The sequence below is a fragment of the Thamnophis elegans genome, chromosome 12, assembly GCF_009769535.1.
Source record: "Thamnophis elegans isolate rThaEle1 chromosome 12, rThaEle1.pri, whole genome shotgun sequence".
Taxonomy (NCBI): Eukaryota; Metazoa; Chordata; class Lepidosauria; order Squamata; family Colubridae; genus Thamnophis; species Thamnophis elegans.
Genome location: NC_045552.1, coordinates 57667415 through 57693371, shown reverse-complemented (window position 1 = coordinate 57693371; position 25957 = coordinate 57667415). Strand labels below are relative to the sequence as shown.

Genomic DNA, 25957 nt, shown 5'->3' with positions numbered 1-25957 from the left:
TCTGGCCTGTTCTTGAGTTCGGCCTTCAGGGTGGTGCAGTCCTCGGGAAGCCGGCTCAACGTTGGGTGAGGAATATCTCAGCCAACCTATCCTGATCCACCATCCATCTCTCTCCCGCAGATCGTCCGCATGGTGAAGAATTCCAAAGGCAGTCCCATCACGCTGTCTGTTGGAGATGGCGCCAATGATGTCAGCATGATTTTGGAAGCTCACGTGGGCATCGGTAAGGGATGCTTCAACCCACAATGGGGTCTTCTCCCTCTGGGAGTGTGTTGGCCAAACGCAGGAGTCTCCAAACATGGCAACTTTAAGAGTCGTGGACTCCAACTCCCAGAATTCCGGGACTTGAAGTCCAGAAGTTCTTAAAGTCACCTAGGTTGAGAAACACTGGACTAGGTGACCCTTCTGGCCCCTTCCAACTCTATCTGACTGGGGAATTCTGGGAGTTGAAGTCTATAAGTCTTAAAGTCGCCACATTTGGAGGCCCCAGGTCAAAGAAACCAGCACACATGAGCTCCAGGACATAACAGGAGCCAGGCCGAGAGAGCTTTTATAAACATCTGGGTGATCAGGATATCGAGGCATCTGATGTGCAAGGTTGACCCTGCTCCATTCTTCTCCTCACCCAGGTATCAAGGGAAAAGAGGGACGCCAAGCTGCCCGGAACAGCGACTATGCCATCCCCAAGTTTAAGCACTTGAAAAGGCTTCTCTTGGCTCACGGGCATTTGTATTATGTCCGAATATCCCACCTTGTACAGTATTTCTTCTATAAGGTAAAGGGAATGACAAATTGGTTTGGGAGGGGGGGGGGTGTTAAGGAGAAGGCAGGTGGGTGGGACTATGCCATTGCCAGTCCTGGGGTGGGGGATGCTCAGCAGAAGGTTAGTGGGGAAGCAAGACACTCTTGGGAGGAGGGGCAGAACCAGCAATGTCCTTGGGGGAGGGCGCAAAATGGGAATGATGGTGGACAGAAGGATGGCGTGCAAGACCCACCCTTTTTGTACATCACATTGATGTTCAGTTACTCCATTCCACAGGTAGTCCTTAACTTAGCAGACTCCATTGCAGTCATAACTTGAGGACTATTTCTAGTCTCTTTTCTCTGTTCTGTTCTCTATTCATTCTCTCTTCTCTTCTCTACTCGTTTTATTCTCCATTCTATTCTATTCTGCTCTGCTCTGCTCTACTCCACTCCAATCTACTCCACTCCACTCCAATCTACTCTACTCTACTCCACTCCAATCTACTCCACTCCAATTCACACCAATCTACTCCACTCCAATATACTCCACTCCACTCCACTCCAATATACTCTACTCCACTCCAATCTACTCTACTCTACTCCACTCCACTCCACTCCAATATACTCCACTCCACTCTACTCCAATCTACTCTACTCCACTCCAATCCACTCCACTCCTCTCCACTCTACTCTACTCTACTCTACTCCAATCTACTCTACTCTACTCTACTCCACTCCACTCCAATCCAATCCACTCCACTCCACTCTACTCCACTCCACTCCACTCCACTCCACTCCACTCCACTCCACTCCAATCTACTCCACTCCACTCCACTCCAATCTACTCTACTCTACTCTACTCCACTCCACTCCACTCCACTCCACTCCACTCCACTCTACTCTACTCCACAAAAGGTACATAAAGAAAAGTCTAACGCAAAAGATGACCTAATAAAGAATAAGAAATGAAGAGAATTGAAAAATGGTGAACAACCTACGCACCCTCCGCCATCATGCCAATTTGATGGGAATTCACAGCCAAACTGGGATAGAATATTTAAAGGCTTCTGACTCTCAGTTGCAAAATGCAGCAAAAACCATCTGATTTACATCATCTGGTTTTCTTACTAACACGTGTTTTTTTCTCTCTCTCTCTCTCTCTTCCCTCCCCCCTATTTCTTTTAGAACCTTTGCTTCATTTTCCCACAGTTTTTATATCAGTTTTTCTGTGGCTTTTCACAACAGGTAGGTTGACGTGCGTTGGGTGTGTGTCATTATTGAGGTTGTGATCAAAACCAGCTGCTTAATGATTGTTCAAAGGAACTAGCGCCGAAGTTACTTTTTTTTTGTCACATCCCATGGTAGAAGTTACAACTGCTTTACTACCCCTCCATTCACACAATCGCATTTTAGGAGCTGGGCAGCCATCTTGCATTTACGACTGGCTGCAGCGTCTCATGGCGATGCGATCACGCTGTGCAACCTGTTTTTACCATTTCCCCACGCCATAGATGCCCATTTCCTGGATTTGGACTTGACAATGAGATGGATCACTTACCACGTGATTCATCCATCGATGAATAGATTAACAGAGTTAGAAGGGGACCTTGTGGGTCATCTAATCCTGCTCAAGCAGGAGACCCTACACCATTTCTGACAGATGGCAGTCCAATATCTTCTTGAAAGCCTCCAGTGATGGAGCTCCCACGACTTCTGAAGGCAACTTTCGTTCCATGGGATGATGGTTCTCACGGTCAGAAAGTTCCTCCTTATTTCCAGGTTGAATCTCTCCTTGATCAGTTCATTATACCTTCAGGGGCCTTGGAGAATAGCTTGACCCCCTCTGCTCCATGGCAGCCCCTCAACACTGCCATCATGTCTCCCCTGGTCCTTCCCTTCACTAGATTCATTTAACACCTCCTCTTTAAACAGTTCTAAGATCGTGTCCGGTCACACGGAGATTCCACAATTGCAACAACTTTTAACAGCCAAAATTCCAGGATCAATAGTGAGCATAAGTCAAGGGCCACCTGTAATTTGGGATGACAAAATTCTTGTTCCCTTCGGGGACTCGGTGTTAATTTTGAGAAGGAAGGCCGGTCCGTATCCCTTCCCAGTTTGGACGACTGGGAGAAGCAGCTCTCTCCAGTTGTATAAATCATGCCTTTCATTTTGTCTTTCTTTTTAATGGTTCCTCTTTTGCAACCCCAGAGAAGATGGTCCTTCAGCCTCCCTCTTTGTCCTGCAAAAATGCAGCTGCTGTCAACCTCCCTCTCTCTCTCTCTGCCCCCCCTCCCTCTCTCTTTTGGGGGAAAAAAGTCACACACTCACAAACCCCAGTAACAAAAGAATCTCCTTGCAACCCAAACCACTCCTGCATTGAACTGACTCTCCTGCAAAGGGCAGGTGTGAACGGACGAACGGGGGGCCATTGTGTGTATATGGGGGGGACGCCCGAGTGACGCCAGGTTTGAACTATTGTTTCCTGAACGAGCGAGCCACCGCCGCCGTCTCGTTTTGCAGCTGTCCCCATCGTCCTTGGAGGTGGAAGTGGCCTGCAGCTGCCCTCGAAGGCTTCACTTTTTGGCTCCTTTCACCCAGGAGGAGTCCTCCTCCTCCTCCTCCTCCTCCTCCTCCTGCCTGCCCGATTGTCCCCCTTAGGTGAGGCCCACCGGAGCTGCCTCATTAGCCAACGAGCCATTGTCGCAGAAGACTCTCATCCGGGAGGAAATAATGAGCCAACAGATGGAAATAATGAGCCGACAGCTCCACCGGGTCGTGTCCTGGCGTGTTTGGTCCAGCTGGACTCAACGAGAGGGAATTGGTGTTGTCTTTCCAGCTCTCAAGACGTTGCGAGTGGGACGGAACGATGCCAACCCAATTTGCTTTAGTTTGCTTCGACTCGTTCCTCAAAAGGTTTCAAGGCGTTTTGCCCAAAACAAAAATAACAATCCCAAGAGTCAAGATGTGGCATTGCTGATGATTGGGGTGATGAATTGTTGTGTGTGTGTGTGTGTGTGTGTGTGTCTATGCTAAGAAATGAGTGTATGTGTTGGAGACAACTGTTGTATTTTTCTCACACCTTTTTGCCCTGGGCATTTCAAGAAACCATGAATGGCCTTATCATCCTTTATTCAATAAATCTGATTTTACACACACACACACACCACACACCACACACCACACCACACACAGGTATTCAATACTCACTGGAAGACAGGATGGTCAATTAATTATATTCCCGTACTTATTTGATCACCTTGGATCTGGGTGAGAGCAAAGTCTTAAATCAACCACGGAAAATGATCTTCTGCTCAACTGCTTCCCTTTTCCCCTCCAGCCTCTCTACGATGCGGCTTACCTGACCATGTTCAACATCTGCTTCACCTCTCTGCCAATTGTGGCCTACAGTCTCCTGGAGCAGCATGTCCCTATTGATGTATTGATGACTTTCCCAAAGTTGTATCTGTGAGTATGAGATGATGATCATCTTCTCCTTCTCCTTCTCCTCCTCCTCCTCCTTGCCCCTCCTCCTTCTTCCTCCTCTAGCAATAGCAATAGCAGCTAGACTTATATACCGCTTCATAGGGCTTTCAGCCCTCTCTAAGCGGTTTACAGAGTCATCATATTGCCCCCAACAACAATCCGGGTCCTCATTTCACCCACCTCGGAAGGATGGAAGGTTGAGTCAACCTTTGAGCCGGTGAGATTTGAACAGCTGAACTGCAGAACTGCAGTCAGCTGAAGTAGCCTGCAGTGCTGCATTTAACCACTGCGCCACCTCGGCTCCTCCCTCCTCCTCCTTCCCCTTCGCCTTCTCCTTTCCCTTCCTCTTCCTCTTCTCCCCTCCCCTCCTCCCTTCTAGCACTAATGATGTTACCAAGTTTGGGTAATTAAAAAAGCTGCATGAAAATGATCAAGCTCACAAGTCCCCAAGGACCCTACTGTCTCCTCCTCCTCCTCCTCCTCCTCCTCCTCCTCCTCCTCCTCCTCCTCCTCCTCCTTCTCCTTTCCCTTCCTCTTCTCCCCTCCCCTCCTCCCTTCTAGCACTAATGATGTTACCAAGTTTGGGTAATTAAAAAAGCTGCACGAAAACGATCAAGCTCAGAGGTCCCCTAGGACCCCACCGTCTCCCCCTCCCCCCCTCCTCCTCCTCCTCCTCCTCCTCCTCCTCCCCCTCCTCCTGTTAATCTTGCAGGTAAAGAGAGAGTTCCAAAATGGGAATTTGGCCTTATTCCACTGAACCCCTTTCTCAAGGCCTTTCTGGTCTGCTTCATTTCTCCATTTAAAGTCCTTTTCCCGGATACAGCTTGCATTTCTGATGTCCTGTATTTGAGGTCCAAATTTTGTGTTTTTTTCTCGGTAGGAATGTTTCCGACAACGCCATGCTCCAGTTGAAACCTTTCGTCTACTGGACCTTCCTGGGCCTTTTTGATGGCTGCGTCTTCTTTTTCGGTGCTTATTTCCTTTTTCAATCTGCCTCCATCGAGGACAACGGAAAGGTGAGGCCTGAAAAGACCTGATCCTTTGCAATAGCGACCGGTGTGGGTTTATGCACACGGTGCTTCGGTGTGTGTGTGTGTGTTTTTATGCGGCAGCAAAGGCTATCGTGTCACCTCCGTCTCTTTGATGCTTCTCTAAAGGAAGAGTCACCCAGGCAAATGATCTTTGTGGCTGCATCTTATAAACACATAAATCTGTTTATTTTAACCTGTATTTATTTTAACAGGCCCTGCTGTCTTCAAGGTATTAGTATCCAGCAGTATTTTTTAATTGCAAGTTTTGTCATGGTGTTTTTCAGATGGCCGGACTCTGGACGTTTGGGACAATGATTTTCACTGTCTTGGTCTTCACAGTTACACTAAAGGTTAGCTTTCTTCTTCTTCTTCTTCTTCTTCTTCTTCTTCTTCTTCTTCTTCTTCTTCTTCTTCTTCTTCTTCTTCTTCTTCTTCTTCATCATCATCATCATCATCATCATCATCATTATTATTATTATCAACAACAGAATTGTATCACAGCGGCCAGTTGTTTCGCCGGATTTGGCATTGGTTACTAGTCGGGCCCCACCCAGGGGCCTAGGACGTCATAACGTATTTTCGTAATATGCGTGCAGATCCAAGCAGTGTGGCTTTTTGCATTTGACTGATGGTGATTTTGTCAATTTTTAACTGTTTTAAATGTAATCCCAGTGCTTTTGGAATAGCACCCAGTGTGCCGATTACCACTGGAATTACCACTGCTGGTTTGTGCCCACAATAGTTGAATTTCGATTTTTAAGTCCTGGTATTTTGCAATTTTTTCATGTTCCTTCTCGGCGACCCTGCTATCACCTGGTATTGCGATGTCTATGATTGTGACCTTATTTTTCTCAACCAGTGTGATGTCTGGTGTATTATGCGCCAGTATTTTGTCGGTTTGTATACGGAAATCCCACAAGATCTTGACCATCTGATTTTCGGTGACTTTTTCAGGCTGATGTTCCCACCAGTTTGTTGCTGTTTTAATATAATTTTTGCACAAATTCCAATGGATCATTTGCGCTACTGAATTGTGCCGCAATTTATTATCAGTCTGCGCAATTTTTTTACAGCAGCTGAGTATGTGATCAACAGTTTCATCAGCTTCTTTGCAAAGTCTGCATTTGGCATCATCAGAGGATTTTTCGATATTATTATTATTATTATTATTATTATTATTACTACTATTCTTAAAAATACTCACGTTTGGCAGGCTGCCTCTGATATTACAGATCTTGGGGAGATTAAATGCTTGCCCTGATCTGAGTGACACCTACCCGCAAGGCCAACTCAATGACAGGAAGAGCCAACTCACCTTGAAGGGACCAGATTGGAAGTGGGGGTGGTTTTGATTAGGATCAATAAAAACCAGCGCAATATGAATTCGAGATAGGAATTAGAAGCTGCCCCAAAGAAGAGAAGGTCAACCTATTCCCCAAAGCACCTGAAGGCAGGACAAGAAGCAACAGGTGGAAGCTAATCCAGGAACTAGATCTTAGAACTAAGATCTAGAACTAAGGAGAAATTTCCTGACAGTGAGGACAGTTAATCAGTGGAAAAACTTGCCTCCAGAAATTGTGAATTCTCCAACACTGGAAGTTTTTAAGAAGAGGCGGGGCAACAATTTCTCTGAAATGGTATAGAATTTTGTGCTTGAGCAAGAGGTTGGCCTAGAAGACCTCCAAGGTCCCTTCCAACTCTGTTCTTCTCTTATTTTTAGTTCTGAATGCTCCAACACTGGAAGTTTTTAAGAAGAGACGGGACACTCATTTGTCTGGAAAGGCAGAGGGTTTCCTGCCTAAGCAGGGGGTTGGACTAGAAGACCTCCAAGGTCCCTTCCAACTCTGTTCTTCTCTTATTTTTAGTTCTGAATGCTCCAACACTGGAAGTTTTTAAGAAGAGACGGGACACTCATTTGTCTGGAAAGGCAGAGGGTTTCCTGCCTAAGCAGGGGGTTGGACTAGAAGACCTCCAAGGTCCCTTCCAACTCTGTTCTTCTCTTATTTTTAGTTCTGAATGCTCCAACACTGGAAGTTTTTAAGAAGAGACGGGACACTCATTTGTCTGGAAAGGCAGAGGGTTTCCTGCCTAAGCAGGGGGTTGGACTAGAAGACCTCCAAGGTCCCTTCCAACTCTGTTATTCTATTCTAATGTTGAATTTCTTGTTTCTTTCTTTTTTTCATAGCTGGCATTAGACACTCGGTTCTGGACATGGATGAACCATTTTGTCATCTGGGGCTCCTTAATTTTCTACGTCTTTTTCTCCTTCTTCTGGGGAGGCATCATTTGGTAAGCAGGCCAAGACTTCACTGTTTCCCCAGCACAGCACCAGGGTGTCCCTTCGCACAACACCTCTGCAGAGTCCTAAGCTTTAAGCCAACGTCAGTTCGAAACAGATGGGCACCCTGACTTTAAGAAGCATAAACTATCTCTGGGGTTTATCGTGGCTAAGACACTGAGCTTGCTGATCAGAAAGGTTAGCAGTTTGGTGGTTCAAATCCCTAACACCACGTAACAGAGTGAGCTCCCGTGACTTGTCCCAGCTTCTGCCAACCTAGCAGTTCGAAAACACGCAAAAATGCAAGTAGAAAAATAGGAGCCACCTTTGGTGGGAAGGGAGCAGCGTTCCGTGCGCCTTCAGAGTTGAGTCATGCCGGCCACATAACCATGGAGGCATCTTTGAACAGCGCTGTCTCTTCAGCTTTGAAATGGAGATGAGCACCACCCCCTAGAGTCCAGAACGAATAGCACATATGTGCAAGGGGAACCTTTTACCTTTACCTTGTCTCTGGGATTTGGAAGGAAATATTGGACCGTTTTTCTTTCCTCCTCAAAAATAACCTCCAAATTGAAATGGCTTCAGAGATGACCATCTTAGAAGGTTGGGCTGGGGGAACGGGTCATCTTTATGGGGCCCGCAAGGGAAACTTCCCAACCTGATGAGTGAATTCTACTTTAATGTAAAACCCGAGTACAGAATCTGCGGCTATGATCCCGCCTCCTCTTTTACAGCCTGGGAAACTAGGGAGGGTCTCTTGTGAGGTTTTCCCCCTACCCACTCTACAGCTGCAGGCAATTCTGTCTCTTCTCCGACCATTCCCTTGGTCTGGTCTCCCAAGGCCTTCCCCACACACCTTTGCAGGAGGGGATGCGTGCGTTCAGGAGAGGGCAGGTGGGCCTGGGATCTTGACCCCCAGTTCCTCCCACAATGGACTCGTAATTGTCATAACCAGCCCAAGTGATGCAAACCTGTTTGGCTCAGATGCAGAACTGATGCATATGTCTCTCTGTTTTGTTTTTTCCTCCTCCCTCTCTCTTTCACTTTCTCTCTTTCTATCTCTCTCTTTCTCTCTCTCTCTCTCTCACACACACACTCATTCTCCCTCTCCTTTCCCTCCCTCTATCTCTCTTTCTCTGCCTCCCTCTCATTCTCCCTCCCTCTCTCTCCCTCTCCCTCTCTCTTATTCTCCCTCCCTTTCTCTCCCTCTCTCTCATTCTCCCTCTCTCTCTCTTTCTCTCTCTCACACACACACTCATTATCTCTCTCCTTTCCCTCCCTCCATCTCTCTTTCTCTGCCTCCCTCTCATTCTCCCTCCCTCTCTCTCCCTCTCCCTCTCTCTTATTCTCCCTCCCTTTCTCTCCCTCTCTCTCATTCTCCCTCTCTCTCTCTTTCTCTCTCTCACACACACACTCATTATCTCTCTCCTTTCCCTCCCTCCATCTCTCTCTCTCTGCCTTCCTCTCATTCTCCCTCCCTCCCTCTCTCTCCCTCCCTCTCTCCCTCTCTCTCATTCTCTCTCCCTCCCTCCCTTTCTCTCCTTCTCCCTCTCTGTCATTCTCCCTCTCTCCCTCTCTCTCATTCTCATTCTCCCTCCTTCTCTCTTCAACTCTCTTTCCTTCTCTCTCCCCCTCCCTCTGTCCATCCTCTCCCTCCCTCTCATTCTCTCTCTCTCTCTCTCACACACACACACACACACACATGCACACTCATTCTCTCTCTCCTTTCCCTCTCTCCATCTCTCTCTCTCTGCCTCCCTCTCATTCTCCCACCCACCCTCCCTCTCCCTCCCTCCCTCTCTCTCCCTCGCTCTCATTCTCTCTCCTTCCCTCCCTTTCTCTCCTCCCTCTCTGTCATTCTCCTTCTCTCCCTCTCTCTCATTCTTTCTCTCCCTCCTTCCTCTCTCCATCTCTCTTTCATTCTCTCTCTCTCCCCTCCCTTTGTCCATCCTCTCCCTCGCTCTCATTCTCTTTCTATCCCTCCCTTCCTCCCCCCCTCCCTCCCTTCTTCCTCTCCCCCACAGGCCTTTCTTGAAGCAACAAAGGATGCACCATGTTTTCGCCCAGCTGCTGTCCTTCGCCTCTTCCTGGCTGGCGATTTTCTGCCTGATCTTCGTCTCCCTCCTCCCTGAGGTCATCGGCCTTGTCTTTAGGCACCTGAAAAAGAAACGCAGCGAGGTAAGAGCGGAGCCGAAAACCTGCGAAGTCGAAGAATGGATCCCACTCTTCTAAGGCCAGGTCTTCAAGGAAACCAGGGACAGGCGTTGTTGCCTGCGGTTGTTGTGTTTTCAGAAACAAATTCTTCTTTTTTTTTTTACTTTCTCTTGAATGTTCAGACAATGTTCCCACCTGGTTCGACTCGGGCTACAGCGGAAAACCCACAGAAGGGGAGCTAGTCTTTAGCAGTCTGTGGAGGGCTCCACGCGAAAGGAAATAATAACCTCCCCATCTTTTGGTCCGAAGATAGGTCTACCTTGTCATCGTGGGAGAATCCATCCCGATCAGGACTGGTCTGAAACGGGAGAAGTTTCATTTCCCCCAGAACTTACATTTGGCCAAAACTCCCCTTTCAGACTCTGCCTTCCAGGGAAATCCAGCGAGAACCCAGCACTGGGGGTAGATATTTCTCCGCTGTGTGTTGTTTTAAAGGCAGATGAGTTTAGTCTAGGAGGCCCTCAATGCCTTGTTTTTCCTCTCTCCTCCTGCAGGAGAGATCCGTTCCCCAAAACGTGCCGGTTGAATTTTTAAAGCTGGTCTCCTTAGCGGGGGAGCTAAATTCCTCACCATCTCATGCTTTGCCCTGTGTGTGGACGCTTGAGTCGAACCTGAGTTCCTGGTTTGTGTGGCTCAAGCTGCCTTTTGAAGCCAGCCTTATTTTATTTTATTCTAGTTTTTGGGAAGGAAGACACGGAACCCCAAGAGAAGCGTGGTTCATCCGTTCTGAAACTTAGGAGCCTAGTTATGGCTGAGGCAGTCCTTGAGGTCCTTCTCCAGCCTTATCTGGAGTTGGAGGGATAAGGAGGTTACGCCTGACCTTGGTTTGAGGCAACGCGGGTAGTGTGACCAATCGGGGGGGGGGGTGTCACACCTGAGAAAGGGAGAAAGGAGGAGAGGCCAGTTAAGTTGCGCATAAAGAAAAGCTTGACGATGAAATCTTAACTGGGATTTTGCTAAAACTCAGTTTGACGTTTTTGCACCAGTCCTGTTACAATGTTTGCTTGCGGTTTGTGGTGCTGTGGTTTCTGCCCGCACCCTGGCACGAATTTAGGACATTCTTCTTCTTATTTTGTCTCGTAAGGTTTTGCAGTTGGGCCTGTCCCGGGGGATTTGTCCACTGAAAGTGTTAGAAGGGGGTCTTTTGGGGGGGTGGATTTATTACAGGGCATTGTAAAACTGAAACCTGTCGGGGTTTTTTTTGTGTTGGATTATAATGTAGTTTTTTCCAGTAAACTTTACACACAGAATATGTCGGAAGAGTAGTTTTTGCTAGAGTTTACGATAAAAATGTATGTAGCCACCCAACATCTCTAACCAAAGGCGAAAGCAGTAAAAACCGTAAAACAGGAAGGGGGAGAGCAAAGTGGAAACACACACGCACACATGCTTTTCAAAAAGAATGAAGGTTATGGAAGGACTCTCTACGCTGTGGTCCCCTCTCCTCTTCACGGAGACAATGCTTGTTTCCTGACATTTTGAAATCTGAAAACAGGCAGGAGAGGAAAGAGAGGGGCGGGCGAGGATTCAACACCAGGTTGCAAAACTGGCCAGTGGAGCAACGAGAGATGTTTCCCCGTCTCTTGACAAACTATCTCCAGTTCGGTTGGGATGAACTCCCGGTGGGAGCTGTGCATGAAAGGGAGGGTCCCTTGCCTGACACCATCCCTAGTGGACCCACTGTGGCCTGAAAGTGAGGGTGGCCCACCAGTTAGGAGGTTTTTTCAGACAATCTCTGGAGTCCCCCAAAGTTCCCTTTTTTTGCAAAAGGCAACTGGACTTTCTTGGAGTTTTTTTTTCCCCTTTGGAAGTTTCGCTTCTTCTGGGTTTGTTTGTTTTTTTTGAAGTTAGAATTGAAGAAGCAAAATGTTTTCCAAGAAACCAAGAAAGTCAAAACTGCCTTTGGGCGATCCGGATGCTAATTTTACATCTGGTTTGCCAAATCGGTAGTTGAAACGGCTGGCTGACCCCCATTCACCCCACCCCTCCCAGGAGTCTCCATTTGTTTTTGGTTGTCAGGCAAGTATTTTATTTATTTATTTATTTATTTCTATGATTTATAGACCGCCCAATCCTGGAGGACTCCGGGCGGCTTACAACAACAACAACAAAAGAAAGAAGTAATTTAAAAAAGAAAAGAAAATAAAAACAGGTTAAAATCAACCATTTTTGACCTCCCGGATACATTCGTTATAATCAGGGCTGGATTGCAACAATGAGGTCAACAGCCCCAGGCCTGCCGGAATAGCCAGGTTTTAACAGCTTTCCTGAAGGCCATGAGAGTGGGGAGGGTCCGGATTTCTGGGGGTAGCTCATTCCAAAGGGTCGGAGCAGCCACAGAGAAGGCTCTCCTTTGGGGGCCCGCCAGCCGACACTGTCTGGCTGACGGCATCTGAAGGAGGCTCACCCTGTGGGATCTCACCGGCCGTTGGGAGGAATGTGGCAGTAGGCGGTCTCGAAGGTACGCTGGCCCTAAGCCATGTAGGGCTTTAAAGGTAATGACCAACACCTTGAATTGCGTCCGGAGACCAATGGGAAGCCAGTGCAGCTCGCGGAGGACAGGTGTAACGTGGGTGTAGCTAGGTACACCCAATATCGCTGGCGCGGCTGCATTCTGGACTAGTTGCAGTCTCCGAACACTTTTCAAGGGTGGCCCCATGTAGAGCGCGTGCAGGGCCCACGCGGAGGCTCTGAAAGGGTGGGAAATGGGCCTCCCGGAAGTCTGGAAATGGGCTCATTTCTGGCCTCCAGAGCCCCCCCCCCCCGGGGGAGGCCATTTTTGACCTCCCGGAGGCTCAACTGAAGGCTCAGATCCTGGGGAGGGAGAAACCACCCCTCCCCGGCCATGGTACAGGAGGCCAGGCAGGCCACGCCCACCCAGCAACTGAGAACCCATTGCTGAAATTTTTGATTCCCACCCCTGCCTTTGGGGCAACCTGGATGATGGAGAATTCCCATTAGCCTCTGTAACCAGATACAGGAGGACAGATCTCCCGAACCTTAAATAGAGCCTCCTTGTCCAAGAGCACGCATTCCCAGGCATGGGACGCCTCCAAACGTCTAGCTTCCCATTTGACTGACTGCTCCAAAACTCCAGTTTTGCGGAGGATTAAATTCTCAAGTTCGACTACGCTAAGAGAAGGAACACAGCGCAGGAAAGGACCTGTTATTTCTCCTTTAAAAAAATAAAATAAATCACCATTGTGATGCCATAGTTACTGACAGCCTTCCTATCAAAAGCTACCTGCCCCCCTCCATCCCTAACCTTTCTCACACATTCCCCCCCCCCCATTCTCAACTTGTATTATCAGTACTTTTCCACCATTAAAAAAAAATGCACTGGAGTTTTTTTTAAAAAAAACCTAATTTGTAATATATTATTTTGTGCTCTGCTTTTTCCAGCTGCCTGATTTTCTCTCTCTCTGTCTCTCTTTCTCTCTCTCTCTCTCTCTCTCTCTTTCTGTCTCTGTGTCTCCAATTTCCCACTTTCCTTTTGTCTCGACGCGAACCAGGTAACGCGGCGTCTTCCTTCCTCGGGAACATCTACTATCTTCGTCCTCTCTCAAACCTCCAGTAATCACAGTTTCTCTGAATGAATAAGGTGATTTTCTTCCTTTTTTTTTTTAATAAGCTGCCATTCTCTCCTTTGCTTTCTTTCGGGGCAGACCGACGTTTTGATAATGCGCTTATCTGTCTCCCGTGCATTCTGCTTTTCTTTTCTTTTTTTTCCCCCCACCTTTTCTTATTTTTTTTTTAAAGAAGGAACACATCGTATATTCCAAAGCTCTGCTTAATTGCCATTCCTTTCCCCCCCCCCCCCCCACACACAAAATCTCCGCCATCTCCCTGCCTGTGTCACCGTTGATCTGGCTGCCATTTTGGAAGGTTGTTGAAAAATCATAAAATTGCAATTCCAACAACTGTGGGAAGCAGCCGCCCCCGCTCTGGTTTGGTTTGCCAAAATTTGGTGTTCTGCTTGGGTTTTGCTCCCGAATCCCCGCTGAGGATCAGTCGATAGAAGCCTCCAAGATTACTTACTGTCAAGTAAGAAGCAGAGGTGGTGTTTTAAGATGATGGAAATGATGGGATTACTCCAGGATGAAAGTGCTAACATTATCTTAGCACTTAGCACATAGACTTATATACCGCTTCACAGTGCTTTACAATCTTGTCTAAGCAGTTTACAGAGTCAGCCTCTTGCCCCACAACAATTTGGCTCCTCATTTTAGCCACCTCGGAAGGATGGAAGGCTGAGTCAACCTTGAGCCGGTGAGAACCGAACTCCTGGCAGTAGGCAGAATTAGCCGCAATACTGCATTCTAAGAAGGGAGGGAGGGAGGGAGGGAGGGAGGGAGGAAGGAAGGAAGGAAGGAAGGAAGATAGCAATAGCACTTAGACTTATATGCCGCTTCACAGTACTTTCCAGCCCTCTCTAAGCGGTTTACACAGTCAGCCTCTTTTCCCCCAACAATCTGGGTCCTCATTTTACCCACCTCGGAAGGACGGAAGGCTGAGTCAACTTTGAGCCTGGTGGGATTCGATCAGCCAAACTGCTGGCAGCTGGCAGTCAGCAGAAGTAGCCTGCAGTACTGCACTCTAACCACTGCGCCATCTTAGCATTCCGGAAGCATTTCTTTAAAAAATGGGGAGGGGGCTTCGCTGGTTGAAAGGTAGCCCAGCCAGGCATGGACAGGAGCTTTTCACCTGGATGGAGTAGTTTGCCAAGACTGGATTCCTAACATCCAGTGGGCTACCTGCACCTTCTCCTTCAGCACCTGGAGACACCCTCCTCGCTGATTTCGGCTCTGTGACATGTGAGAAGTTACATCAAGGATCCTTCTGATGAGCAAAGTGAGGTTTTACGTGCATTCAGAAGTGTTGCTCAACACCATCTGAATACACTGGTTTGCTTGTAGCCCAGCTGCCCATGGAGCAAAGGGAGGTTTGCAGGAGCCCAAAGGTATTGTCCCAAAACTGTGCTTAGAAGATTGCTGATGGTTTTAAGTAGAGATGGGCTATAGATGGTTGGCACGATTCAACTAGCAAGTTGCAAGTTGCAGAATAAACCTCTTGAATTAACTTGGATCAGTTGTCTATCCTGTTCTGGAGAAATGCACTGTTGTGGCCCACCAGTGGTCAACGGAGCTGGAAGCAGATTCAGACAGTGAGGAGGTTGGGGAGGAACAAGGGCCAGTCCTGGAGTCTGGGGAAGGCTCTGAGGAGGGCTCTGTCTCAGAAGCAGAGAGGGGGCCAGAACCGTCTGACAGTTATCAGCTTCCTTCAGAGTCAGACATCAGTGGGGCAGAAGAACAGCTGGAGCCTGTTCCCAGTGTGCGCATGCACAGAGTTGCCAGACGAAGGGAACAGCTAAAGAACAGAGGTCAACTTGGGAGTAAAGTCACAGGTGAACAGTGAATGGCCCCTCCCATAGGAAATAAAAGAGGAGCGAAAGGGGAGGGGGCTTTTGCAGGAAACAATTAGTTCATTCGTTCGTTAGATTCATTCCAGGAGTGTGAAGATCTGTCCGTGAATCTCAGAGACTCTGTGCCAAGCCTTTCCTTGCACAGCTCCTCAGTTGGAAAATATTTACATGGCAGCTTTCCAAGATAGATAAGGTCTGTAATCATAAATACTCCTTTGAAAGACTATTTGCCAGGCCTTTGCTGAATGTGAATGAGAGGAAGTCACATTTGTTTAATAAAAGGGGTTTTGTCGGGACCAGGAATCTGCTTCCTGCTTTTTGAGGAAGCCTCGGTCAGAACAAAATTTTCAAACATCGTTGTGGGTTTCTCTTTTCCTTAACCATGCATTTTTACTTCCTTTTAGTTTCACGCTGAGGAACCAAATGTCTTTTTTTTTTCGATGCTAAACCTCCCCACTTAAAACAAAAATTGCCCACTGAACATCCTTTGTTTTATTTTTTGCCTCGCTGTTTGCAGAAAAGACCCCGCAGAAAAATTGCACGGGATTCAACACCAGCCAGGCCTTCGGTCCGGCCTCTGCTTTTAAGAACGTTCTCAGAAACGTCTAATGTATCGTAACAGGTATTCCCCCCGTTCCCCCCAAGCGGGACTCTGGACGGCATGGAAATAATCCCGTGATTCCTGGAATCTGTTGAATTCTCCAGGACGATTCCAGATGTGATTCTTTAACCTCAGCGCTCGTGACACTCTCTTAGCCCAGCAGAACACAAGCACACCGCCTTGCCCTAATTTTGTAATAAATAATTAAAATGGGAAGGGCTCCATCTTCATACGGGCTTGTATGGCACGATGGAGATTGGCGTCAAAATGTGCGCTGAGTTTTTGCCACCCCTGGGGGGGGGGCACATCAAAGGGGGTTTATTGGCTTCAGAAGCGTGGATGTGTTCTGCTCACGGCTCAGAAGTTCGAGGGACGTGATTGTCCCCTTTCGGCTGTAGGTCAAATTTTTGATGTTTATCCTTCTGCGCCAGTTCCTCAATCCTCCTCCTCCTCTAGTCCTTTCGATGCCAGCTGACCACGCTCACGTGGTATTTCCAAAGTTTTGCCATCTCTAATCAAAATTAATCAAAGTGATCAAGGCCATTAAATCAAGGTGCAGCAAAGATGATTAAGGGACTGAGGGCTAAAACATATGAAGAATGGTTGCAGGAATCGGGTATGTCTAATGAAGAGAAGGACTAGGGGTGACGTGATAGCATTCTTCCAGTATTTAAGGGGCTGCCCCAAAGAAGAGGGAGTCAAGCTATTCCCCAAAGCACCTGAGGGTAGAACAAGAAGCAATGGGTGGAAACTAATCCAGGAGAGAAGCAATCTTTCTGACAGTGAGGACAATTAATCAGTGCAACAATTTGCCTCCAGAGGTTGTGAATTCTCCAACATTGGAAGTTTTTAAGAAGAGGCGGGACAACCATTTCTCTGAAATGGTGTAGGATTTTGTGCTTGAGCAGGAGGTCCCTTCCAACTCTGTTCTTCTGTCTTTTACTTTGAAGGAAGGGGTTCAAGCTGACGTCCACTATGGAAATACAGTTTGACTTTCTTGGTCCTTCCATGCCTGTAGCTGCTTTTTGCAAAATTGTCACCATCTTGTGCCAGGCAATCTGCGCTCTTGAGGATAGAGGTGAAAAATTCCATTAGGAATCGTTTTGGACCAAGTGGTGAAAAATGTTTACCACAGGGCAGAAGTGAATGATAACTATCTGAGTTTTGGCATCTATGATGCTGCTGTGTTGGAGCTAAATTCCACAACCCATTTCTTTTTTTCATCCCATCAGAAATAAGTAGGTCCGTCTGATGGGGTCGCCCTTTCCAAATTCAGAGAAGGTGTCAATTTGAGGGAGGAAGAAATAGTGAGGAATCAACCTTGCCAAAGTCGAAGGCATCCCGATGGTTTTAACAAAACAATGCAGGGTTTAGATTTGTGTCCAACTTAAAGTCTGTCAAGCTAAAGGGAGGTGACGTGGCCTAGAGGCAAAGCTCTCACCTCATAATCAGAAGGCTGTGAGTTCAATCCTAGGTACAGGCTGATATTTCTCTATCTCTGGGCACAATGAGAATATATCTGCTGAAAAAATAACTCCACATTGGTGACAGGGTGAGCATCCGGCCCGTAAACCCTCAGCTCCATTCAGTTGCTGAGACTCCACCCCACAAGGGATTTTGGGGGTCATACAAAGAAGATGATGACAGCCAAGCTAAAGATGAGCATTTCAACAATAGCTATCATTAATTGATTTTAGCTTTGTCCTCCAAGGAGATGATCAATTTGTCTGAATCCTCTTGGGGGACACTTACCGGTCTACCTTAAAAGGAGCTAAATATAAATTGGTTTGATTGCCTGCTGGTAGCTTATATAGAAATGAAATTGGGGTGGGGGGGGGGAATGCTTGATCTCTATTTTTCATTTCACATGCATTGCCTTAATCTAGAGTTTGTTCCGAATTAATTACTTTCACGTAATTAAGAGAAAAAGAATGCCAAAGCTGTGACATTGCATCGCAACTGTCCATGTTTTTCTTAGTAGATACGAACGGGGCATCTCACGCCTTAAAGATTTCCAGCTGACACATTCAAGTTACATGATCTTTCCAAAAGAAGAAGAAGAAGCTATATAAATTGCTCAACTCCTGTTCCTCCTCTGGATTAAGGTTAAATAAATAAAACGTTGGCAGAGGCGAGGAACTTGATGAAATCCAGGCTGTTATTGCTTTGAGTGTGGCATGAAACAGGCTGCCTAACTTTCTTATTTTGTTATATATATATTGAATTCAATGATACAGAAAAGTTGTGTCTCTTCTGAACAACTAAACAAACCATCAAGCATCTCTGAATCATGGTTACCTGCACCTGAGGTGGCTCAGTTTTCCTTCCTTCCTTCCTTCCTTCCTTCCTTCCTTCCTTCCTTCCTTCCTTCCTTCCTTCCTTCCTCCCTCCCTCCCTCCCTTCCTCCCCTCCCTCCCTTTCTTCCTTTCTGCCTTCCTTTCTCTTCTCCCTCCCTCCCTTCCTTTCTCTTCTCCCTTCCTTCCTCCTCTCCCTCCCTTCCTTTCTCTTCTCCCTTCCTTCCTTTCCTTCTTCCTTTCCTTCTTTCTTTCTTTCCTTCCTTCCTTCCTTCCTTCCTTCTAAGTAACTTTAGCTGCTTCAGTTTAAAACTGTTGTAGATCTTGGCATCAGACATGGTAAAAAGTTTTGCTACTTGAGAAATTTCTACAGCCTTGCTCTGTTTTTCCAATTCTTGCTTTCAGCTCATTTTGTCATCCTTTAGTATAAGTCTCTTTCCCCTCCCCCCCCATCTTCCTTTATCACCTTCTCTGTCTATGAATTCCTCCTGCAGATGATGCTGTATTTTATTTTCTGGCAAACTGGATTATTTATTTATTTATGCATCCAGCTTTGGCACAAATAATGCAATTCCTAGAAATAGGAATGTTTTCACACTAAGCCTAGTGTTTCTCGGATTTCCGATGTTATATAACCCTCTGCGAAAAATTAATGAGAAAATTAATGCTTCTATTTTTATAGTATAACTTAGAAAAGTTTACAGCTGTTTAGTTCCTCAAACCTCTGAACAACCTTGCCCAGAAGTTAAAAAATCTCCACACTCATTCGATTAAAAACCCAAAGATTAATTGGCACACTTCTTCCATGAAAAATAGTGTTTTTGGCATTCTTTTTCCTCCCTTTTCTTTGGAAATTGCAATGTTCGTTTTCTCCTGAAATCTTAGAAATCTAATTATATGCGTTGCCTGCAACTTGAATACCTGATCATTTTGTGTGTCTTTGCAAACCGCGGTGACAGCATCCATAGCAAGCGATGTGGCTAAACGGTTCTCTCTCCCTCTCTTTTGTGTTGGTGTGTTGGTGTGTGTGTGTGTCTGTGTGTGTGTCTGTGTTTGTTTTGAACAGCCCATCCCTTCGGAGTTACCAATGCTGGTGTCATACAAGCAGCTAGAGAAGGGCCATTCCGCCGAAGTGAAACCCACAGAGACTCTCACTCACTTGGCTGGCCAACATCTCAGGATATTTCAAATGCAACAATTTTAATTCTGCTTTTTTTTTGGGTGGGGGTGATGCACCCCAAAAGGAAGATGCCATTTAAAAAGAAAGAAAAAAGGTGCATGGGTTTGGCTTTTTTGGACTTTTTAAAAACCGGTGCGAAATCTGGAAGATTTGGAGTTGATCTCCCTCTCTCTCTCTCACCCCCATCCTCGTCATAATGCCAGCCCTGAGCCCCCCCAACTGGCTGTTTGGATCGTGAAAAAACGAGCGAGATTTGGACTCTTGAAAGGAAGGACGCAGCATCTTCTGCTTTGCGATGGGTTGTCGGGCAAGGGGTGGGGGAATGAAAAGACAATTTCCCAGCTGTGGGCTTTCCCTTCTGAACCAGTAAAAGAGCACAGATTTTAATTCTCACTTTGCAAGCGTCGAGTCGGGCGAGGTCTCTCGTCTAGCCTTCCTCGCAGCCCTGCAACGATTCCATTCTTCTACCAACAAATTGGGTCATGAAATGCTACATCTTCTTCTCTTTTTTTCCCCTTCTCTTCTTCCTCACCAACTCAGCGGGTTTCGATTAAGGAAATGGGGATGGACTTTCTCCGCAAGACACCAACGCGGATGTAACAAAAGCCACTTCTTTTTTTAAATACAAACACACCCCATGGGGAAAACTCAGAAAGCTGATGAGATGCACCCCAAGTTCTCCTCTTTCGAAATGCAATCCTTCTTCTTCCCTCTGGCTTGGAAGCTTTCACACCGTCCAAAGTCAAGGCCCATTTAATTTCAAAAGAGTCAAAAGTGCCTGGGCTTCAACCCTCTTTCCCCCCACTGGACCATCCTGGTTTTGTGGGACGCTGGAAGAACTTTGGCTGTAGGACACTGTGAGTGCCAGATGTGGCCAGTGGTAGATGGCTAAGTGGGCTTGTCATCTTTTGCCGTGCAAATTCTGCTCCCGTCTAAAACCTACGGGAAGTTCCAATGGGAGGTAAGGTATATATCTCCGTTGGGGCCTACTGGTTGACTACCGCCAAGCCTAAAGAAATATATATTATTATTATTATTATTGTCTTGCATACAAAAAGGGAAGAACAAATACTTCAAGCAATATATTCTGGATGCGTTAGCACATTGCTTTGCAAAGCATCTGGGATTCTCAAACTTCCACGTTTTGTCACCGTTTAGTATGAAAACCAAAACATCGACGGAGGCCAGGTTCCTAGAAGCACCCCGTTTTTCTAAGACTTTGCTCAGGAAGGAAGAATCGGGTGAGTAGCTGGTCACCCACGTGAGACAATATGGGTGATGAGAGGAGTTGTGTTAGACCGAAACAACTCTGGTTTTGCTTGGACCTCCCTGGATTTCTCTTTTTTATCCCCCTTAATCTCCGTTCATTCGTCCACCTTAATCTTTGGATTAGAATGTCCGCCTGTTTCCTCTGGCCCAGTTTGGGCTGTTTTATCAAGAACAGCACGGAAAAACTTTTTCTGCCACATCCAGCAAGCCATCTCTACACATCCTTCGAAGGTGTCCTATAAAACCTTTTGGCACATATAAAACAACAACAACAACATCAAAATTTGCATGAACAGAGCAGCAAAGCATGTATCCACGGGCAAATTGGCAGAATCCTTTGCAGCATGGAAAAAAGAAAACCACCCTCTTGACACCCTTGATGGCACGTGGAATTTCCTCCGAAGTGTTTGTGGCCACGAGAGCCATGATGGAGGAAGATCTAAGTTGGAAACTCGAAGGAGGATGGAAGCTTGGATGTGTAGATGCGGTTCTCCCCCTGCAAAGCAAGGCTGAGGAGATACTCAAAAGTGTGTTGATAGTAGGGCATAGAGAGAGGAAAGTCTGTGTAGCTGTGAAGAACAAGGCATGCAATAAGGTACTACGAGTGCCTTTAACGCACGTGCTTATTGTTGAGAGGGAGACAAAATGGGCAAAACACACCCACCCATTATCACCCAAGAGCAATCTCATTTTAAGCGTGCCGCTGACAAATAAGCTGCATTTTTTTTACAACTTTGCAAAAGGCTATCAAGCTAAGAACAACCTGTTGTCTTATTTTTTTTTATTTTTTGCAAAGGAATAATGGAGACCTGGACCTGAGTCCTTAAAATAGCTCTTTAAAAAAAGGGGAAAAGCTTGCAGGATGTCAGCTAACCACATTTTTTCCCCCAACTTAAAAAAAGAAAAAAAAAACCCTTAGTCTTGATGTTTACATGATTCCCCGATAACCCAAAACCCACTCCTGCATCCAGTTTTAATTGGGGAACAGGAGGGAAGGGTGTGTTTTTAAAAAAAATAAAATAAAAATAAATAAATAACGCCAACCATAATACTTGGGGAGTTTGAGAATTAGTTTTTCGTTCAAAGGAAACCAGGAGAATAGCTCATTCTGTTTCCATTGTGGTGGTCTCCCTATCCAAATAGAGCTGTGTTAAAAATAAGAGGCATTTTTCCTCTTTTTTTTTGCCATGTGACAAAAATATATATGCAATTCTATAGTTTTTAAAACCACCACCTCTGCATAAGAACCTGCCCATCTCTTCTGGTCCTTCTAGAATTTTGATGTTCACTGCTAAAAGGAACAGCACGGCAAAAATAATAATCATTCCGCCCCCCCCCCCATTTTTTTTTTAACAAAATAGGATAGCCAGTTTCAATCAAAGCTTGCAATTCATCCAGTTAACAAATCATGGTTAATATTGGGTGGTGTCATGGGGTGAAGATGCTCCTTCTGAACCTGGCACAATCGGGGGACAATTCTGTCCCCTCCAGTTTGGATTGCACTGACCTTTCGGCCCCGACTTCAATAATGAAGCTTGCTTTGGGTGCGAATCCCGCTCTTCTATGCCGGTTGGCCGGTTAACTGAAGATTGTATATCTTGGTGAGCTAAAATAACCATAAATTCAGTGCCTCTCTAGGCTCAAGAGACTAGTTCTCAGTTTGATAGTATTCATCCGACAAAACCAGCAATGGATCTTTGCAAACTAGAAAGCAGAAGGAAGAATTGTATAAATATACATATATGTGTATATATGTATATAAGAAAGAGGATGTGTAAATATGGAACAGTGAGATGGGGTGTAAACATTCTATAAAGATTTTAAGGTGCATTTTTTCAGCTTGCCAAAAAGAAAAAAACCCCGAACCTCGGACTATGTTAATCACTACAACTGTGATTTTGTATCTTCATGTTGCTTTATACAATAATCGTGGAATGTTAAATTTTATGAATGCAATCGGCTCTTTTTTCATTACGATTTTTTTTTCCAGTTTTCTTTTGAAATGATCAATAAACTTTGGTATGTTCTGATGATGGGTTTGAAACCACCTCTGTCACCTGGGATGAACTTGGGTTTGAGGGGGGGTGTTGTGGGTAACACTGTTGTATTCACGGTAAGTGTGAAGTCAGAGGTGCGAAGCTGCAGGTGTGAAGTCATCCGTGTGAACTTAAGAAAACCATCCAGACAGATGTGGAAATATCGACCTGCCTGTTTGATGGGCAGTCAACTTCACTTCAAATTAAGGATGCACTACAACACATCTGATACAGTAAGCAAACACACGTTTGCAAACCTCTCTTAAAAGTTTGCTAGCTTTTGAAGAATATGAAGGAGGGATATCCAGAGGAATCGATTAGTCCATATTGGAATAAAAGCAAATTGATTTTGATTTCTCCTTTGCATTATTTAGAGCAGGGTTTTTCCAAAACTGGGTGATTTTTTAAGGTCAGTGGATTTTGACTACCACAATTCTAGTAGTAATAGTAGTGAGAGGGATCTTGGAGTCCTAGTGGAGAACCATTTAAATAGGAGCCAGCCGCGTGCAGCAGCTGCCAAAAAAGCCAACACAGTTCTAGGTTGCATCAACAGAAGGACAGAATCAAGATCACGTGAAGGGTTAATACCATTTTATAAGGCCTTGGTAAGGCCACACTTGGAATATTTGCATCCAGTTTTGGTCACACGATGTAGAAAAGATGTGGAGACTCTGGAAAGAGTGCAGAGAAGAGCAACAAAGAGGATTAGGGGACTGGAGGCTGAAACATATGAAGAACAGTTGCAGGAACTGGGTATGTCTAGTTTAATGAAAAGAAGGACTTGGGGAGACAGGATAGAAGTCTTCCGATATCTCAGGGGCTTCCCCAAAGAAGAGGGAGTCAAGCTATTCTCCAAGGCACCTGAGGGTAGAACAAGAAGCAATGGGTGGAAACTAATCAATGAGAGAAGCAACTTAGAACTAAGAAGAAATTTCCTGACAGTGAGAACAATCAGAAGTTGTGAATGTTCCAACATTGGAAGTTTTAAAGAAGATGTTGGATAACATTTGTCTGAATGTGTGTCAGGTCTACTGCTCAAGCAGGGGGTTGGACTAGAAGACCTCTAAGGTCCCTTCCAACTCTGTTATTCTAATTCTCCAGCCAGCATACATCCCAAAAGTAGTCCTCCACTAGGTTTCAAAAGTGGCTGGGATTGAAAAACAGAAGATTTTTATTTCGGATTTTGGCTTACCAAATTTAAATGCCAAAAGGTTTCGAGAATTCCTAGTAATCTGGGAATCCTGGGAAATGCAAGAGATTATACTGCAGTAAAATCTTTATTCAACGCCATCCAGCAATTGCGTTAGTCCTTCTCATACTGATAATCCTTGATTTACAACCGTTCATTCAGTGACGCTTCAAAGTTAGAACAGCACCGGAAAAAGTGACTTATGACTGTTTTTCACACTTACGACCACTGCAGCATCCTCACAGTCACATGTTCAACATTCCAAGGCTGTTGCCAAGAGTTGGAATGTTGATCCCCTTTTGCGACCACTTGACCAGCCAAGTTAATGGGAAAGCCAGTCTCACTTAACGACCGTGTTACTAATTTAACAACTGCAGAGATTCACTTAACAACGAAGCAGAGGCAGGTTGCTCCCAGTTGGGCCTGGTTTGGCCAAACTTGTAGTGGTGGCCGCGGGAGGCTCCGCCCACCTGCTACTGCACATACGCGTGCAAGCATGAGCAAACCAGTAGTAAGCCGGTTAGCAACCCACCACTCCAACTGAGGCAAGAATGGTCATAAAGTGAGACAAAACTCAATGTCTCACTCAGAAACAGAAATTTTGGATTCAATTGTGGTCATAAGGTGAGGACTCCTTGTATTCCATACAGTCACATAAAGTGGGGGGGGGGATTTGTAACATTTGTGGCGATTTCTTATTTTTTGGGGGGGGGGGCATGGATTTGAGCTGAGACTTTGGGTCCCTTTAAGAGGGCTGGACTTCAACTCCCAGAATTCCCCAGACTGGGGAATTCTGGGAGTTGAAGTCCAGCCCTCTTAAAGGGGCCAAGGTTGTGAAACTGGCTTTGGAAACACCTGTGCTGTTGGCCTCGCAGCTCTTCCAGGAAAGCGTTTATCCCAAGGCATCCCTGAAAGTGCTTCCAGATGTTGCTGGGACTACACTTCCCAGAATCCCCAACGGCCAGCCCAGCTTCCAAGGGTGGCCGCCTGCAGCACCGGCCCTCTCTGGAGAGCGCCCAGTTGGGGAAGGGCTGAGCGGTCCAGTCCAACCAGTCCGACGCCTTGTAAGGCAATTTCCTGGTTCCTGCTTTGCAAACCGCCGGCCGCGCAATGTTGGAGCCGGGACTCCCGCGGGGGATGAAACCAACCTTCCCAGGCCGCCCTCGAGCCCCTCAAGCGGGGCGGCCGGTTCCGACGTGATGCGGGACACGCGGGGAGCAGGGACCGTCCTTTGGGGGGGGGTGTCAGGAGGAGCCCCTCATGGGGGTCTCTCCCCGCGTCTCCATCCTCAACCGCGGAGAGGCGAGAAGGAGGCGCCGCTCGCCATCCAGCTGTGCAGCCGGAGGGGAAACCGAGGCAGGACCACCTGCCCTGCGGAGCCAGCCGCCCCCGAGCCAGGCGGGGAAGGAGGGACCGGCGGAGGCGGAGTAACCCAACCCAACTTAACCCAATCCAGCCCGGGCGGGCGCGCTGCTGCAGCCGCCCGCGCAAGAACCACCGCCGGGCCAATGGCTTTGCCCGCCCGGCCGCCCGGCCGCATCTCCGAGGCCGAGATGGCGCTTTATTACCAGCTGCTGCGAAGCGCCGCCCGCGCCGAGGTTTTGGCCGGAGCCGGTAAGTCGCTGGGGAGGGGGGGGGGGGTGGAAAGAAGGATGGGAGGGAGGGAGGCAGGTGGGAGGGCGGGGGGGGGCTGCCCTGGGAGAGGGGGATTTCCTACCGCGGTCCTCCCCCTCCTCTTTATTTCTCCTGTCCGGCATCCCCTGTCTAAAGAGGTTTTGGGGTGCTGCCCCCAGCCCCCTCAAAGAGAGAGAGAGAGAGGACGGAGGGAGAGAGAGAAAGAGGAGGGAGAGAGAGAATGAGATAGAGAAGGAGAGAAAGGAGAGAGAGAGAGAGGAGGGAGGGAGAGAAGGAGACAGAGAGAGAAGGAGACAGAGAAGGAGAGAAAGGAGGGAGATGGGAGAGAGAGAGAGGAGGGAGGGAGAGAGAGAGAAAGAGGGGGAGAAGAAAGAGGAGTAAGAGAGAGAGAGAGAGAAGGAGGGAGAGAGAGAAAGAGGAGGGGGAGAGAGAATGAGACAGAGAAGGAGAGAAAGGATAGAGAGAGAGGCGGGAGGGAGAGAAAGAGGAGGGAGAGAGAGAAGGAGACAGAGAAGGAGAGAAAGGAGGGAGAGGGGAGAGAGAGAGAGAGGAGGGAGAGAGAGAGAGAGAAAGAGGGG

General features: G+C 46.9%; 1 protein-coding gene across 4 annotated transcripts in view; it reads left to right on the top strand.

The window, feature by feature from the left end:
• The window catches only part of ATP11C (ATPase phospholipid transporting 11C), a 72798-nt gene extending 50248 nt beyond the window's left edge, over nucleotides 1-22550 (top strand). For 2 of the 4 annotated variants that reach the window (XM_032228075.1, XM_032228076.1), the window contains exons 21-29: nucleotides 121-223; nucleotides 630-775; nucleotides 1930-1989; nucleotides 4085-4212; nucleotides 5111-5246; nucleotides 5546-5611; nucleotides 7447-7550; nucleotides 9564-9717; nucleotides 19137-22550. In XM_032228075.1, coding sequence (XP_032083966.1) covers nucleotides 121-223; nucleotides 630-775; nucleotides 1930-1989; nucleotides 4085-4212; nucleotides 5111-5246; nucleotides 5546-5611; nucleotides 7447-7550; nucleotides 9564-9717; nucleotides 19137-19274 — 1035 coding nt within the window. In that variant the 3' untranslated portion in view covers nucleotides 19275-22550. Of the gene's footprint in view, nucleotides 1-120; nucleotides 224-629; nucleotides 776-1929; nucleotides 1990-4084; nucleotides 4213-5110; nucleotides 5247-5545; nucleotides 5612-7446; nucleotides 7551-9563; nucleotides 9718-9875; nucleotides 9963-15692; nucleotides 15798-19136 lie in introns of those variants that run through there. The other 2 variants (XM_032228077.1, XM_032228078.1) reach the window with 2 other exon arrangements.
• The last annotated feature ends 3407 nt before the right edge of the window (nucleotides 22551-25957 follow it).